Raw genomic sequence first — 16,753 nt, forward strand, 5'->3', positions numbered from 1 at the left:
TCCCGAGGCTTGATTGGAGAATGCAAAATACGTTGCAAGATCAATTTGTCCTGTGTAAGGAGAACAAATTGTGTAGTTTTGAGTGAAAGCGAGGATTCAGTTGAATACAGCTAATGAGCCCCATGTATGAACCCTTGCTCTGAGAAGTAAGTGGTAGAACAGTCTTTACATTGATAATCAGTGGGATTAGCTTCCCCCACTTACATCTTGTAGCAAGGATCGGATAGGATCTGGAAGTAAGAATCTTATATTTGCAGCTGCAGTTGAAGGTCTTAGTGCGAGTTCCCTCCGATAGTGGCACTGTCAGTTTTTGCTGGCTTATCTTTGGATGGTTGCCCAAGCTCTTTGGGCCTTGCAGTCAGAAATACTTTGGGGTTTGTTGGGATGACTGCAAACACAGGCAGCTGAAAATGTATTTAGACAAATCTGGCTTGAAACCAAAGTAAACAATCCGCTGTGACTTCGGTGGCAGTTCGTTCACTTCTAAACCCGCACAATAAAGTTGCATCTGAAGGATTTCAACTTTCATTGTTTTTGTCGGATATGTTCAGCAGATTGTGTAGAAGTTGATACATATTGAAGATGTTGTCATTGAAGTGCTTTTAAAATAAAGGTCTTTTCACCTTGGTGCTGTTCGCAGCTGCACCAACAATAAGCTGCAAATTCGGAAATATCAGAAACCAAAATCTACAAGCCCAGATCCATAAAATCATGTGTTAATTTAATTTACGTCCATTAAATCCTCGTGTTTCTATTCTTAGCCACATGTTGACAATGGACCACCAGAGGTCGCTCATTTGATTACAGTGCAAGAAGTAATGATGGGAAGTTTTTTACTTTATCATAAGCTTTTTTTTTTTTAATCCACATTCAAGCAAGCTGCCTTCATCTTTCAGTCCTCCAAATTAAACAACAAAGTTTATTGTTTCTAACCACCCTCCAGATCTGACAAACTACTTGATAAGAACCTTATTTTATGACGTTGACGTGCTGGGGTTGCATTAGCTTTACACACCAATGGTTAGATTAAAGAAATGCTCACCTATTCTTGATACTCCCTGACTTATCTTACATCCCCTCCTCAAGGCAACTAAAAATGCCATTAGGAGCCTTTTCAGAAAAATCCGTCTTGACTGATCAACATGACATTTCTCATTCTTAGTTTCTCCCTACCTTTTTTGTGCTCTGCCCAAAGTCTACTTAATCCCACTGGCTCTGAACTCACTTTCTTCTTCTTCTTCTTCCTCAACAACGCTGCTCTGTTGGCACTCTCCATCAAAAGTCCGCTCACCTGCAGAGTCATCTCCTTAGTGCACTCTATCTGCGGTGCTAAGCGTGTGCCTTGAATAGGAAACAGCTAGATATCATTAACATCACACAGACACACTGGCTCGCTAACCCTGTCTCTCTAGTGCCAGGTAGCATTAGCGCTAACAAGATGCGCATTGCCCTGGTGATTGATAATTGGATACTGGCAACCATTGGTAACAGGGCCGTGTTATTAATGTGAATCCAGCGTCTGCATCAGTTAAATTCACTTTGATGAAGATAACTGTGTGACTTATTGACCACATCTTTAATATTTTATTCCTTCAGCTGTTTGTGCCTCGAGTCTCAAGCTAAAATGAGAAACGTATCGCTCTGCTTTTCGCTCTGTTTTCCCATGGGTGTATTAAAGCAATCCGTCTCTGAAATCTAATTATCCTTATCTGGTTAAGTATATTGCACTTTTAATGTCCTTAGTCAATGAAATTTACATTGAACATCGGATGGCATTTCAGGAATATCTGTGTTTGTTTTGCACGTGCATTGTACACTGTGCTGGTTAAATGAAGGGAATGCAGAAAGGTTTCCTCTGAGCTGTCCCCCAAGGGAGGAAATAAAAGAGAGATTTATCCTGATAGGTATGTATATCAGCACTGTGCGCATATATGTATGCACATTTAGAGAAAGAGAGAGGACAGTAATATCACAACACACAAATGGGCATCAGTGAGCGATTGATCATGTGGACTCTGGCCGTCTAATGTAACCCCCCTGACCGACACTGACTGGCCTGTGACAGCCATGATAAATGAACATCCACCAGCCACTGTCTCACTAATGGCTTTCCTTGTACTTTGTGTGCCTGCACACGCACACACACACACATCATTCTTGTGCACGCTTCTGACTTGCACATGTTTACACTTCATTTGTACTTTCTAATACTGATGCTTAAGGGACAAGTGCATGTTGGTGTATTCATACATGCTTGTAGCAGCAAAAATATAATTGCATCACATGAATGTAACAAGCTTTTAGCAGCTTTAGGTTGTGTCTTAATGTTGGGTAACGACTGTTTTCTGTCCTTTCTGCCTTTAAATATAAATCTTCAGAAAATGTATCAAAAACTGTTTTCTAGTTGAAAATCATCTAAATCATGTGTTTTTGGTTCTAGCCTCTGAAATGTGAATATTTATCATTTTTATCTGTTTATATCAGGATTATATCAATTGTAAGCTGAATATTTGTGGGTTTTGGACCCATGTGAATACATCACCTTTGTCTCTGGGAAGTATTAGAAGCATTATTTATTTATCTTTATCTGTAGCAGAGACCACTGATTAAGTATAGTGTCATCAAATGACCTTGTGTTGTTTGTTTTTTTTTAAAAAAACCACAAACTTACTGCCTGTGGCATTGTTATTAGCATTGTTAGGGAGCCCTGGCACTCATTCCTGCCTTCTGCCCTCAGTGCAATGTGTATGTACTCTGCTGCCTTCAAGTTCTTATCAAGTAAATACAGCTAAACTAGGAACATGCCTTATGTGAATACAGTATACTGTGACCTAAGATGAGCTAGTTTATACATAGTCCCCCTACAAGGCGTAGCCACAAAATTAGCTTATAATGCAGGACCCACTTAGTTGACGTAACAAATTCCCTAACAAATTTGCCGCTAATCAAATTACCAAAACCAATTGACGTGCAGTCAAACTGGGACCCAGTACACAGCTGCCCGGGTGGTGCTCCAGCCGTGCTCTGTGGATGGTCTGTCATTATTTATAGCCTGATGCTCCCAGTACAGTATTTGAGTCTGATACTTTGTTTTTATTTCCCTTATCTGTCATAGGTAGCTTTTATAGGCTGCGAGCTGACATTTATCAAATCCATAACTGTACTGAGTGCGATGCATCATTCTGGCAATAATCTTATTGGTTAAGTCATTATCTGATGCATCTCCAGTCTGTAGGTAGAGCTTGTGTTGTTTTGTGTACTCACTTTGCATTAAATGTTACATTAAATGCATTAGAATGCATAAGAAGGTACATTGAGAAAGAAAGCATGTCAGCCTGTGCATGTGTATCAGTCTTTATAAATGCACAGTAGAACAAACCTATTGCCCCGTCTTCAGCGGATCCCTCAGGGCTCCTTCCATTTAAAGCAAAGGGCTACAGAAATAAATAGGCTCTTAGACCAGGGAAGCTGAAGGAGTACACCATGATGGATTGATCTGCTCCATCAATCCTTAGAGTCAATCAATCATCTTAGCCTCAGCGCTGTTTTCAATAGGAATTTTCCACACTCTGCTCCTATGCCTGCAGCAGCAGAGAGCTACCTCTGGGTTGGATAACCAGAGTGCATTAGATATCTGACTACACCACTCGTCTCAGTTGTCAACGTCACAATTTGTCATCAAATACAGATAAGGCTGCTTTGTAAACAAACTGGAAATGCTCCTTTCCCACAATAATAGAGTCAAAGTTTGAGTTACATCTGAAAGTGTGCTGGATTTCCTTCCTCTGTAGAAGCAGGAATCCTTTCTGCTCCGATACACCAACATACATGTGACACCGCATATGGTGCATACTGTACACACTAGGACATGGCTAACAACCTCAGCAGATGGTCCTCTAGAGTTATGTAGACTACATGTGTCTTGCTCCAGGCTAGCGCTGCCCTCTCGCTGACAATATGAGGTGAACTTCCAGCAGGCAAAGCACAGCAGATGAGCCTTCAAAGGGTGAGGCTGTGTGGTAAATTTGAGCTGAATTGCCATGGAAAGCCACAGCGCTGCAGCTTTGTCAGGGCTGAAAGCCTGGTGTGTGGTACTGTACCAAAATGAGAAAAAGCTAATGAGAACAAATGACTTTCCAGGAATGTGATGTGGCTTTACGAGGAATGTGTAAGGTGTAGAAAGCTTCAGTGTTCCTCCGCCTCTGATGCTATTAATAGTGCTGGATTTACAGCCAAAGCATATGGCACCCGTCATTCAGTCAAGCTAAGTCATTGATCCCTGTTCCACGTGCACTTTGGCATCCCGGCTGACCTCGTCAGCTAATCCATAAAGCTGTGAAGATGAGGTGAAGTGTAAGTGGTGCTCTTTTTTTTTTTCTTTTCTTTGCTCTAATGGTAATAATTTATAAGCAACTACAAGTACTTTACAGTGTGTACAACAGTGGATATGGTGGATTCTGAAGTAAGAATTGACACTTGTTATCTGCAGCAGCAACATAGAGAATCAAATCAATTTTAGCTGCCAATATAATCAAAGACAGCAATTGATTTTTTTAAGGCATTCGCGAAACGTTTTTTCGGGCTTCGGGCTGAGTTTGGCATTTTTCACTGTTTTCCGGTGTTTCATAGACCAAACAATTAACTGATTAAACTAAAAATTGTTGCAGCCCTGCATGTTTTTTGTGCTAAAAAACAGCCTCCTGAAGACATTGAAAGGGAAGCTTGTGTTTTGTCGCCCAAAGGTGCGATGAGCATTTGCATATTTGGTGAGTTTTAACAATCACTCCTGATAAAAACTAAAGACTTTGATGTGCCAGGTTGCTGTGCGGTTGCATCAGATCAATCCAGCCATCTACTGTAAGCTTGGTTGTTCTCCGGGATAAATATAAAGATTTTTCATCACTTCTCGATGAACCAGGTCAGCTTCCACACTATTGCGTTTTTTTCTAGTAATGTACAATATGAGCCCCTGAGCAGATTGATTCACAGTCTATTTAGTCACAGCTTCTTATTATTAAACTTCCAAGCCACAATTTGCCCTTCAACTCTGTTACAATAATTCATTAAGGATAATGTTTATTTTTCCTTTGTGCCGAGTTGTCTCTGTTTGATTTACATAATATTTGGTCATGTGGGAGTGAAAACAGGCCGTGCAATTTCTCAAAAGGCCACCAGAATGGAGTGAACACCCCTTAGCATTTCTCATTTAGTTTGTGAAAAGAAATGAATAGCTTTAAATGAGATTCATAAAGACAGACACTCAGATTTTACACAGCGAGTTAACGAAGGCAGCGCACAGGCTGAGTGTAATCCAGGAGCAGCTGTTAAATGTTTGCTATAATCAAATGGATCAGTCATTTTTTTTTCCCCCTCCGGTGGCTGATTCCTAAATGACTTGACTTTCATCTTACAGTACAGTGACTGATGCTTTGTAGCTGACGCTTTTAATCTGGCAGAGAAGATGCTTTTTATCTGGACCACACGACGCTGTTTTAGTATCATCGTTCAGCATCGCTGCAGCAATTACAGAAGCTCAGCATGTGAGGGGCTTTAATGTTTTACTTTTTATCACAGACGCTGTCAAGTTATTGTCGCTAATCAGAACATGAAAGGTTTGGGGTTAAATCTGAGTACTTATCTACCTTCGAAGAACTTATGTAACAGTCAAGTAGCTAATGGATTGTCAGCTATGTAGTGTACTCATTACTTTCTTTCCTTTTTAAGTCTTCAGAAAAGTTTTTCTTACATATTTCAGCTCATATATTTGATGTAAAGGCAAATCTGGACGTTTTCGGAAACACCACCTGAGTTCTTTGCCTACCTGAGGGATTAATGACTGAAATACTGTATCTTAGCATCACTGTGATGCTCTGTTAAAAGAAATACATCATGCTGTTAGCATTTCATCAGTTTGCAACTTTCATAAAACAGCTTAAAGTCATGTCGAGCAGATGGGAGAAAATGTGGAGAGAGAGAAATTTTGTGGATGACCTCAGTGGACAGATGAATTTCCCTGATTCGTTGTCAAGTATTGGTCGCCTGTTCCAGTTTGACAAGTGATCAACTCTGTTCCTCGTAAAGAGTTGACCTTTTTAGCTTCTGTCACCTTTCACACTTACCCTATTAACCCTAAGCTCCTCCCGGCACTTAACGTCCATAACATGAGCAGATTGACCCAGACAGGAAGTCACACACATGGCTGGTGTAAAGAATACCAGAGTTTTCAAAATAAAAGACCCTGTGCAGTCTCTCAGCTGTACACTAGCAATAAACCCATGGTAGAAGCACAAATCTATAATAAAAAACGAAGGGGTTGGGTTTAAAAAGTGTTTGTCACATGTGGAAAAACCATTTCAGTAGACGCATGTGGGCCGCAGACATGTCACCTGATAAATTCACGCCATGTAGGCAGATGGAAAGATATCATACGTGAGAACATCAGTTTCACATTTAAGACTACATGTGAACACTCGTTTTAGGTCACATACGTATAAACATGTGGTTTCCTGTCATTTCACAGACACTGCACTTAAAATATCTGAAAATCACATCTGCCCACATGATGTGAATTTACCAGGCGGCGGCCACATGTGCACGCATGTGATATTACACCAGATGGACGTGAGGAGGTGTAAACGTTGACAGATTCATGAATTAACGCTTTAATTGTCCTCATTTTCTGGCAACACACAGTCTCCTAAACCATGAATTAATAGGGGGAGTTAAAATAAAGTCTGATTTATGGAGGTTAAAACACGTCTCCTGAGCGGCTCGTCTCTCTGTGAACAGGCTCTAACTCAGTCCTCTCATGCATTTTGCAGGTGGCCTGAGAGGAGCCTCCATCATAGACTCGCTGGACACACTATATATTATGGGAATGATGGAAGAATATAACGACGCCAAGGAGTGGGTGCAGACCAGCCTGGACCTAAACTCGGTAAGAATCTCATCCCACTTCTAGCTGGACATTTTTAGTTTTAATTGTTTGCTTTTTAAGCTGTGACTACTTTAAAGTCTCAGCTCAACTCACGGACAACCACTACATCAACATAATGAAGTTTTCAGCAGCGGTCTAATTGCGTGCTGGATCGATTTGAGGCAGAGCTATTGTGCTTTAACACAAACATTGTGTCCGCTGCGTTTGACAGTTTTCCAAAGCTTGAGACATTCCAGCAGGAATCAAAAGCTTCCTGTGTGGCCAGCGGCCACGCCGTGTTACAGGCTGATGGGATTCTCTGCCTCTCTGAAAGGTCTCTGCGGGGCAGAAAATGTGATAAATAAAAGAAAGAGAGGAGGGGAGGGCTTGCAGGGATTTTTTTTTTTTTTTAGAAAGAAAAAGTTGAGGAAGAGAAGAGGCAAAAACGAAGCCGTGGCCTTTTCTTTGAGCGAGTCTGTAATGATGCCGCCGGGAACAACTGAGGGTTGCCAGTTCTGATATCATGTTGGGATTGAGGAAGCGGAGGAGTGCCGAGCAGGACGGGTTTTTTTGTGTGCTTTTCTGCCAACAGTGATGTGAGAGCCAGTAAGTTTTGTAAATGACAGAGGTCATTTCTGGGCCAGCTCACACCAGCTGTAATAGAAGGTGGTTTCCGTAATGTAGCGTAATTACAAAACGACTGTGTCATTCTGACCGTCGACGACTTCTGCAGACGGGAAGCAATAATTACACCCATTCACCGCTGTTATGACGGGTTGTCTCGGCTTTGAAAAGGTGTGTTTGCTGATAAAATTAGCCTCAATTAGCTGTAACGCTTGTTTATTTCAGGGCTCCTGCTAAGAAAACAAATCCGGACTGTGTTTAACATGTGCGGACTTCCACACCTTTGTGTGGAGATAGATCTTATCAACAGTTGTGCACATATGGGGAACAACCCCAGTTTACTACCAGAGGTAAAACACACGGTGTGTTTATGACGTCCTTTTATCTCGTGGAGCCCAGCGACAGCGTCTTGATCACTGCCAGTTTTGAGGCGGTAACAAATCCTCAGTGAGCGTTACACATCAAAGGAAACCTTAGTTTTTCAGTTACTGTGTTTCTCACTCTTGGCAGAAAACACACACACTCCCTCAGATACATATGCATCGCAAACATGGAGTGAGGCATGACACAAACACACACACACACACACACACACACACGCACACACATACACTGCTCGTGTGTCTCCCCGCGGCCGGTCTATCCCGGTGGATGCAGATGAATATTAACTTTGAGAGGAGCCTTTGCTGCTGGCTGTGCAGCCCTCACAGCCTGAGTGGAGAGGCCCAGTAATGGCAGCCGCTGACAAACAGCCGCACTGTCACCAATCATAAAGACAACAAACACAGATTTACACTTCACACTGCACTTTGTCACGGGTGCCACAGTCCGTCAGCCTCACTCCCTCATGCCTTCCTCGGTGGTCTGCGGGGGTCACGTCCACAGTTAGACGTGACTTACTAGTGACAATTTGGGTTCTTTCTCCAAGTATTTTAATATTTTAAGGGCAAAAAAGTGTACATGTTCTGGTGGAGAGGCTATTTTCTGCCTGTGAGATTATTTAAAAATGAAATGCCCCCACTTTGGGTAAGTGCAAGCTTCTGAATCTTCTCTGAATGAGCCAGTTTTACAGTCATGCAAGCGTACTTATCCACGCACATTCATGAATATGATATGACACTTTTTTTTTGCCAGCATGGTAAATGGGAACCAGGATTGATGTGTGTGAATGGGGAGAGATAGAAAGATGTGAGGCTTTGTTCACACAGAAACACACTGACACGCACACACACACAGACACACACACACCTACTGTACACAGAGAAGTGGTGTTTTTACCTGCAGCACCTCAGAGAGTCTGCAGAGCACTTGACAAACATTTGTGTGTCACAGGATATCATCATCATTTTGATATTGAAGTGCAGTTTGTACAAATACACGCCCGCCTCAGAAAATAACTCACTGGCTCAATATACAGATTGTCAGATGCACTTGGGAATGGTTCACCAAGCTTGCCAAGAGCCTCAGGAAGTTTTCTGATGTCCTAATTTTATCAAAATACCACTTAAGGAAAGGCATGCAGTGAAGGGGCGACACCGCACGCAGAGCCTTTAATATTCTCATTATTTGAACCCTAAATAGAGCCTTTTTTTGCGCATTTTTAATGAAAAAAGATTTATTTTTTTTTTGTCTCTTGCAGGGCGATCAGTCTGACATTTTAATTGTACGTTTTATATTCGTTCTTTTAAGTTTACATTAAAATTTGATGATTAAAATGTGTTTTACTGTATGTGTCCACCAGTCGAGCCTTGTTATCATTTTGCTGCAGATATTTCAATTCTTTCAAATTAATTGTACTCATGTAACACAGTTCATAAATTTTGCGTCTTTAGATCGGCCGCTTTTTATGCACAAGAAATCCCCAAATCAAATTTAGCACGTTAGTAATTTTATTTTTCTTCAGGGGATTTTGGTGTGTTATTAATATTCTCACCAGATACTGGATAAGATGTACAACAGGTCAAACTATAAAAAAGGTGATTTTAGCATCTAGCTAATAAAAAAACTGTAGTGAAAGAACAGGAAAGTAAAGACAGATGTAGGCCTATGAGGTCATTCAGGTTTTGGTCTCTGAGTTTACGAGGTGCACTTGAATGCACCGTGAAGTCGCTGTAAATAAAAAGATTTTTCATTTTCATAGTGTTTCAGTCAGTCTTTTGTTTGTCATGCATGATCACATCACAAGAAGATAAAGATACCATTTATTGGTCAGCTCGAGTTGTTTTGTGTGTTTGTTGTGTAGCGAGGCAAAAAAGAAAGACACATTTTCACACACACACTCTCCTTAATTACTTTGTAACGTCACTATACACAGCAGTTTGTTAAATTCACCTGTCCGTCATCCAGAACTGGTCCCATAATGACAGCCGGTCTGTAACTTGTTAACGGTGAGACGTGGACAGCATTACAGTGGTACAGATGGGACATTACTTGCAGCAGGTTTCAGCGCGTCTCCTCCTAACAGGAGGCTCAGACACATCGCTGCATCGCGATCAGTAGCCTCTTTCTGCAGGAATGAAACCAGACCTAACTGCTGAATTCTCCACTTTTATTTAACTTCCAGCTATTGGGTCTAACAAAGGCATTTTGAAACTGTGCCAAGTGATCAAGTTACACTCTCTGAAAGGCATCCCGGCCATATGACTTTAAAACAAACAACACGCTCCTGATGCGGAGCTGCTCTACAAACAGACTGGCCCATTCTGGTGGCAGAGCCAATTATCAAGACAAAGGAAGCTCCAGAATGTTTCCGCCAGTGCTGCCTTTTGCCATATTTTCCCACAAGCTGTTGTTGCATAAAGCTCGAATAAGTAGTTGGCATTGTTTGCAGCCAGTTAGCATTGTGGAGGTTCTGGTGTTTGACTGGGACTTAGCTGAAATGTCTCTGTAGTATTTCTGTGTAAGTGGCGTAACGTGCCTTCCTCTATTACGAGCATTAACAGTTTGGTCAGGACTGTATGTTTTTGTAAGTCGTGGTCAGGAGCTTGTCCTCTGGCAGTTCATCAGACCTTTTCATTTCAGAGAGACCAATGAAGAGTGATTAATGAGGACTTTAAGATTGGATGGTATTCCCTCATGTCTCCTCCCAAATTTTATTACTCTTCTAGACCCCCCCTCCTCCGCCTCTTTTATTCTTTCAGCTACTGTCATTTCAACTCCAGCCATATCAGTCATTGTCTGCTTCAGCACTTCTGTCCCATTATCAGGAAGCTAACCGGATTAGAGGATGATAAAACCTTCTGCCATCTACTTTCTTTCATTCTGCTGTAGTTTAAATGCACAGGTGTGGTCAGGTCTCCTATCAGGGTGTAAAATCTAAGTAAGAAAGCCGAGTTGTGATTGGTGTACTGGTGGTGGGTTCTGTGAAGAGAAGGACTCTCACAGGTTATAGGGTCACTGTGCACATATCCAGCCTTAGTATTTCTTCTCTAAGTTTGTTTTACGGAGCTTTTATTGCTTTCGAAGATTTAAAAAAAGGGTTTAAAGTAATAACGGGGTTGAAAACATCGACTGAGGGAGGGCACCAAACTCAGATTACCTGCATTCTTACAGGCCATGGATCTGTTGAGATGACTCACTCAGGGGTCCCACCACATGCTGTACGAAGGAGGATAAACAGGAAATAACAACACAAGAGTGCAAATATTACCTTTATTTTTATTCCACAACACTACAAACTGCACTCAACCCTGTGGTCTGTCACTCATAGACACGACATGTAACTGTAATTTATTAGCTCCCCTGTCACTAAACGAGGCTTATTGGTTAATCACTGTTGAACTGTGTAGAATAAATAGATGTGTTGTACCAACGTGTGTTTTGTTGGAAGTCCTGAGCATCCAGACAAACACCCGAGACTTGATTTATGCTGCTGAAGTCATTTCAGTCAAATAATCGATTAGTGGATTCGCAGAAAATTAATTTGCAGCTGTTTTATTGATCACTGAATCTGTGAAGTGGAGCCAGAAATTCACTGGTTTCTATCTGAATATCTGATATTAAACTAATTATCTTTGGCTTTGGGGCTGCTGGTCAGACTAAACAAGTGATTTGAATACGTCAGTTTAGGTTTGGGACGATTATGATGGACGTGTTTTGCTGCTCTTTACATTTTTGATTTATTTAAATTTTATTTTCACATTTCATGGACCAAACTTTCGATCATTCAATCAAGCGTCTAATCAGCCGTTTCATCTGCAATGAAAATAACTGTGAGTTGCTGCCCTCACTGGTTGTATGGATGTTTTCTGTTACTTTCCTTTTTGAAGCTGTTCTCTCACTGAGGAAGGTTATCTCATAAAAAATGAATATTTTCTGGGTAAAGTATTTTCAACTTGATGACACAGAATGATGTAGCGTGTAAGCTGCAGTACAGGTGCACCATGGGACTCAAAGCTTTTGCTCTTGTTGCATTTTCTGTACACAAATCCAAGCATGTGCTTTATTTATTTGTCTGCCATGCGATATTATCCTGCAGAGTCATTAATAGCGCTGCAGGTGACTTTACTGCATCCTGGGCGTTAATGTGTCGAGCCGTCTCACTGAGCGATCCTGTGCAGGATCTGAAATGTGCACATTTTTCTCAGTGAAATGTCTATTGTGATTTTGCATTGGTGCAGTTTATAGATTAAAGGGTCCCCCTGTGCATTTGTTGATGGTTCCCATAAAGCCTCTTCAGCATAACTAGCAACATGCACTGGCAATAACTCCTGATACACCACCGTGAAAATCTCCCGAGCCAAACCAGGATAGCAAAGTGACTGGATAATTAGCACAATCAGGCCTATAATTCCACAGCTCTGGTTAGACTTAAGTGGGTGTGAAGCCTCGTGGGTGTCATTTGGTGAAATTAACGAAAGGAGCTGTGTTTTGTTTTGTTTTTTTTTGTCATGGCATGCACTGCATTTTTCTACCCGTGAGCAAGTGCTGATGTTGGCATGTGTCACTAAACAGTCCAGAGAGACAGCAGCGTGGGAGTGGATGGACTGGAGTTAGAGAGGTCTTTAGGGTGACAGCGACATGAAATGTGTTGTCGCTTCAGGCAAGAACGTTACCTCACATATCCAGGTTGAGATATTTGGGCACTAAATTGTGTAAGATACTAACCTCTCTAACTGTTTCCAAGGTAGTGCATTAAAACTGCTGCCTGCTACGAGGCTGTTTTGCCAGTTTTTAGCCACGCTAGCAGCACGGTGGTCGGTAGGTTCGGTAATATGTCAAAATGGTGAGTTTCTGACTTTCATATATACATAAGATCAGCGTAATTGCCTTGTTAACTCACTAAAACCTTGAAGTGAGTGGACTTGAAGTGAAACCTTAATTCGCAGAGTTAAAAATGAAAATATTCGGCCTCTTCGTGCTCTTTTTCCCTGCTGCCTCCCTGCACTCCTGGTTTAGCTCACTGATCTGGAGTCAGCGGCTGAGCTGCGGCTCCCACTCGTCCCTCAAATTGGCAAAATTAAAGGACAAAAAAATCAGTGTGTCATTGTGAGCATGTTAGCATTCAGGCGTTAGTGTTTAGCTCCAAGTGGTACGTAAGTGCAGCCTCGCAGAGCAGCTGGCGTGGCTGCAGACTCTTAGTCTTGTTTGTTTTGGGCTGTTTCTTGCCTGCACTCATTTGGTGTTGTGGTCACTCGCTGAGAGCTTGACAGCGCTGAATTGTGAAGGAAAGCGCAGCAGGGGCTGCTTCGGTAGCAGAATGAAGCAGAATACTGCAGTAGTTTCATGAAAACTGTGGAAATGTACAGTGTCAGAAGCGCATGTCTCCCTGGAAGATCCCAAACATGAAAACAATCCCTCAAATCTCCCTGCACAACACCTCTCTCTGCTTGAGATGTCTGCATACACGACAAAACATCTCCATTAGCTTGAGGTCTCAATTTCATTAGGCTGAAATAAACTTTGCAGTCAGATAAAGTGTTTAGATTGAAAATAGCTCAAGTGTATTTGTGTCAGTGCTGTTATAATCCAGATATAATTGACTTCTTGGTAGAATGAGCGCAGATACAATGCTTATTGTTGTTGCTGTTAATCTGTTCAACCTCAAATGGATGCTGGGCCCAGAGGCCAGAAAGAGATCAGATAGACACCGAAGACACACTCTTTCACAGAGGAGTGAAAGTTCGGTGAGAGAGCAGACTTGGGAGAGGAACGTCATCAAATCGTCTAACTGATTGTAGGCAGCGTCTCACCAGCTGCTGAACAATATAACGTGTGTACAGAGCCATGACACGCGGCCGTAACACGGCTGAAATGGAGAGAAATGTATTGGTAACTATTTCTAGCGTGATTGCCAAAGAAAAAATTGTTGACTGGGTTCAACGTTTCAGGCAAAGTGCAGGTGAAGTTTGTTATCCGAAAATATTTTGAGCAACCAAGAACTCAAAACTTTTTTTTTTTGTATTTCCATGATGGCAGTTTTTTTTTTTTTAAACTTGGATGTTTTTTTAAGAAGTTCAATGTTCTCAACCTTTATTTAGCATCTCAGAGCTTTCGTTAAGTGAGCCTGTTTTTAATCAGCTGTTCATGGGTTGTTTTCTAAATGTACGCTCACGTTTGAGGACAAGATGAAATGACAGCGGTTCACAACAAGGAAGACCTGGAGCAAGGTCACTGTTTACCTCTGCGGAGCTGTTTCGTGACCCCCGATGACCTCCTGTCTGCGCTAACCGAGACCCAACTAGCTCCCAGTCATGCAGGCGGCTGAGGGAAAACAGTGTCATTTACGGTGCTTCAATGAGATGCTTCAGTGAAGACGTCGTGCCCCTGAGCTGAGGTCAAGCTGAGCTGACATTCTGTCTCAGGATGCGGAGGGCAAAGGGCACTTTGCGTGGGTGGTTCATCATTACGGCTGTTTACCAGCACATTTTATATCGTTCATGAACTTCGACCCTGTGGGCTCTTTAAGCGCAGAGAAATGCTGACATGAGAAGCTCGCTATACGGTGAGGACAGAATTAGCAGATGGAGAGCTTCTGAATAAGTAGACATCATCTAAAAATATCTGAATGACTTCAGCTGTTGATGTAAAAATGCCCAGAGAATTGAGGTTTTTATGAAAAGCTGCCGAGTGCTTCCATTAAAAACTGATAAAGTATGGCAGACGGACAGGAGCGGCTTGGTGGAGCTTTGGTAAAGAGCAAGACATAAAGCTGCTGTAATCAATATTTTATATTAACAATGGATCAAATGACTGTGTACTGTGAAAGGAGTCACGATGAAGCTGCAGAGCATTATTACCTGACTCTGCAGTTCCCCCTCAGCTGCACGGAGCATTTCACTGACTTTCTGCTCATTGTTTCCACTGGACAGATTTCAGCCACAGCAGGCGGCTGTTTCAAGCAAAAAAAAAGCTCTGATAAACCCACCAGACGCCACCTGCACAGCACCAAACAGCAGATAGACAAAGTCAGAGACGAGCTGGTTAACATAGTGGAGCGTTTAGCAGCTAAAGCGCCAGATGTTCCTCTCAGGAGTTGGAACCAGAGTGAATATTGCACTTATATTCATCAAGTGAATGAATGTTAACGTCTGTACGTGCAGATACTTTCGTAAAAACACGTTACAGCTGAAACAAGTAGTTTATTGGCATAAAATTACTTAGAATTCATAAACCTTTTAAGTCATGTAGCAGCAAAACTGCCAAATACTTGAGGATTTGCTGCTAGTCTTGGGGAATATTTTTGAGTTTTTACTGTGTCTGAGAACATCTTAAGACCTCACCGTAGGCTCTGGAAAATGAGTGACGGGCATTTTTCAGTACTTTATGGCATTTTTTGAACTACATTATTAGTGGACAAACGTAAAACAGTACCTACAGATGAATTTCTAATGAATCTAATTGTTAGTTGCAGCCCTGATACTTGAAAACCGGAGACAATAGAAGCTTCATAGATTCAGTGGGAACCTGCTGTTAAAATGATCTGATTAGATTAGCAGCCATAAGCCATTAATACTAATCTAAATAAAACCGCTGAAGTTATATGAAGACAAGTATACTGAAACAGAAATGTTTGTAATTGATGCATTAATTAGCTCAGTTAATGGCCTCATCTGCATAACTGAGCGTTTCATATATCAACGCGAACACAGCGGAGCATCAGGCGGCTCAAGTGCCTCTTTTTTCTTGTCGGCAGTTTGGGAGGAAGCAGCCTCCAGAGCCGCTGAGACAAAGTGAAGGATGTGGCTCAGTCATCGAGGCCAAATACAGTGGGAGGTATATGATGGGAGACAGAGGCAGGCAGTCACACACAGAGTCGGGAAGAGGGAAGATGGACTGCGGCGGGTTGAATAGTAATGGCGGAGCGTGAGCATAGCAAAGTCCCAGGAGACCCGAGCATCATCATTGAAGACTCGGTGGGGAGCTGCTGCATCCCCCAGGAGACAGCCAGAGACCTGAACACAGAATGCTGCTCTCTTGATTTCGCATGTGTTTGTACGTATGTATACAGCGAGCGTCAAAGGACGAAGGCGAGCTCTGAAAATAGATGCAGCTAGACAAATATTCCTGGATGCAGAGGACGTGAGCGGAAAAGACGGCGGGATGATGGGCTGGGTTGTAATTCAGCTATAATTTATCACCCTGGCATATTTGATTAATTATTCACCAGGCTGTTAATTTACAACTTAATGCACTTAGTGGAGATGTTTATGATCTCGAGCGCGTTAACTATTTCATTTGTGCGTGTCTATTTGATGATGTTTAAGATGAAGTTTGCCGCTGATTAATTACTGCATTTCGAAAGATAAAGAGTTATCAAAGAAATAAAATGTAAATCATACCTGATGAGAGTCAAACCATTAGCCAGTAGTTTACCTTAACGCCTCTCTGCTTGGACCATTTAATCAGGGTTTATTGGTCTGAGATTGGGTATTCACCGAAGCATCTACTGCAAAGATGCACCAGGGGAATATAACAAGAGCGAAGCAGCCGGGCAAAAGAAAAAGTACTTGATGTATCACGATTGGCAACCTTTACCGTCTAATGTCTGCCTGCTCTTTGAGAAGAAACAGTCGCTTTACATTTCAAATTACAGCCGTGAATAAAGGCTTCAGAAAAGAGACACGACTCCCCGATGTTTGGAGTGCTGAGCTCCTCACTGAATGGATGCCTGTTTTTTTCAAATATAAAAAAGTCATTAACTTTATTATATAAGCCTCTTTTGACAAGTTTTGAAGTGATTTAAGTATCTATAAACCAAAAAATGATGTAGCT

General features: G+C 41.9%; 1 protein-coding gene across 2 annotated transcripts in view; it reads left to right on the plus strand.

The window, feature by feature from the left end:
* The window catches only part of LOC143324425 (mannosyl-oligosaccharide 1,2-alpha-mannosidase IA), a 175,350-nt gene that overhangs the window by 95,094 nt on the left and 63,503 nt on the right, over positions 1–16,753 (plus strand). For both annotated transcript variants that reach the window (XM_076736888.1, XM_076736887.1), the window contains exon 3: positions 6,822–6,937. In XM_076736888.1, coding sequence (XP_076593003.1) covers positions 6,822–6,937 — 116 coding nt within the window. The remainder of the gene's footprint in view (positions 1–6,821; positions 6,938–16,753) is intronic.

This window comes from Chaetodon auriga, chromosome 8 (genome assembly GCF_051107435.1).
Source record: "Chaetodon auriga isolate fChaAug3 chromosome 8, fChaAug3.hap1, whole genome shotgun sequence".
In the NCBI taxonomy this organism is placed as follows: domain Eukaryota; kingdom Metazoa; phylum Chordata; class Actinopteri; order Chaetodontiformes; family Chaetodontidae; genus Chaetodon; species Chaetodon auriga.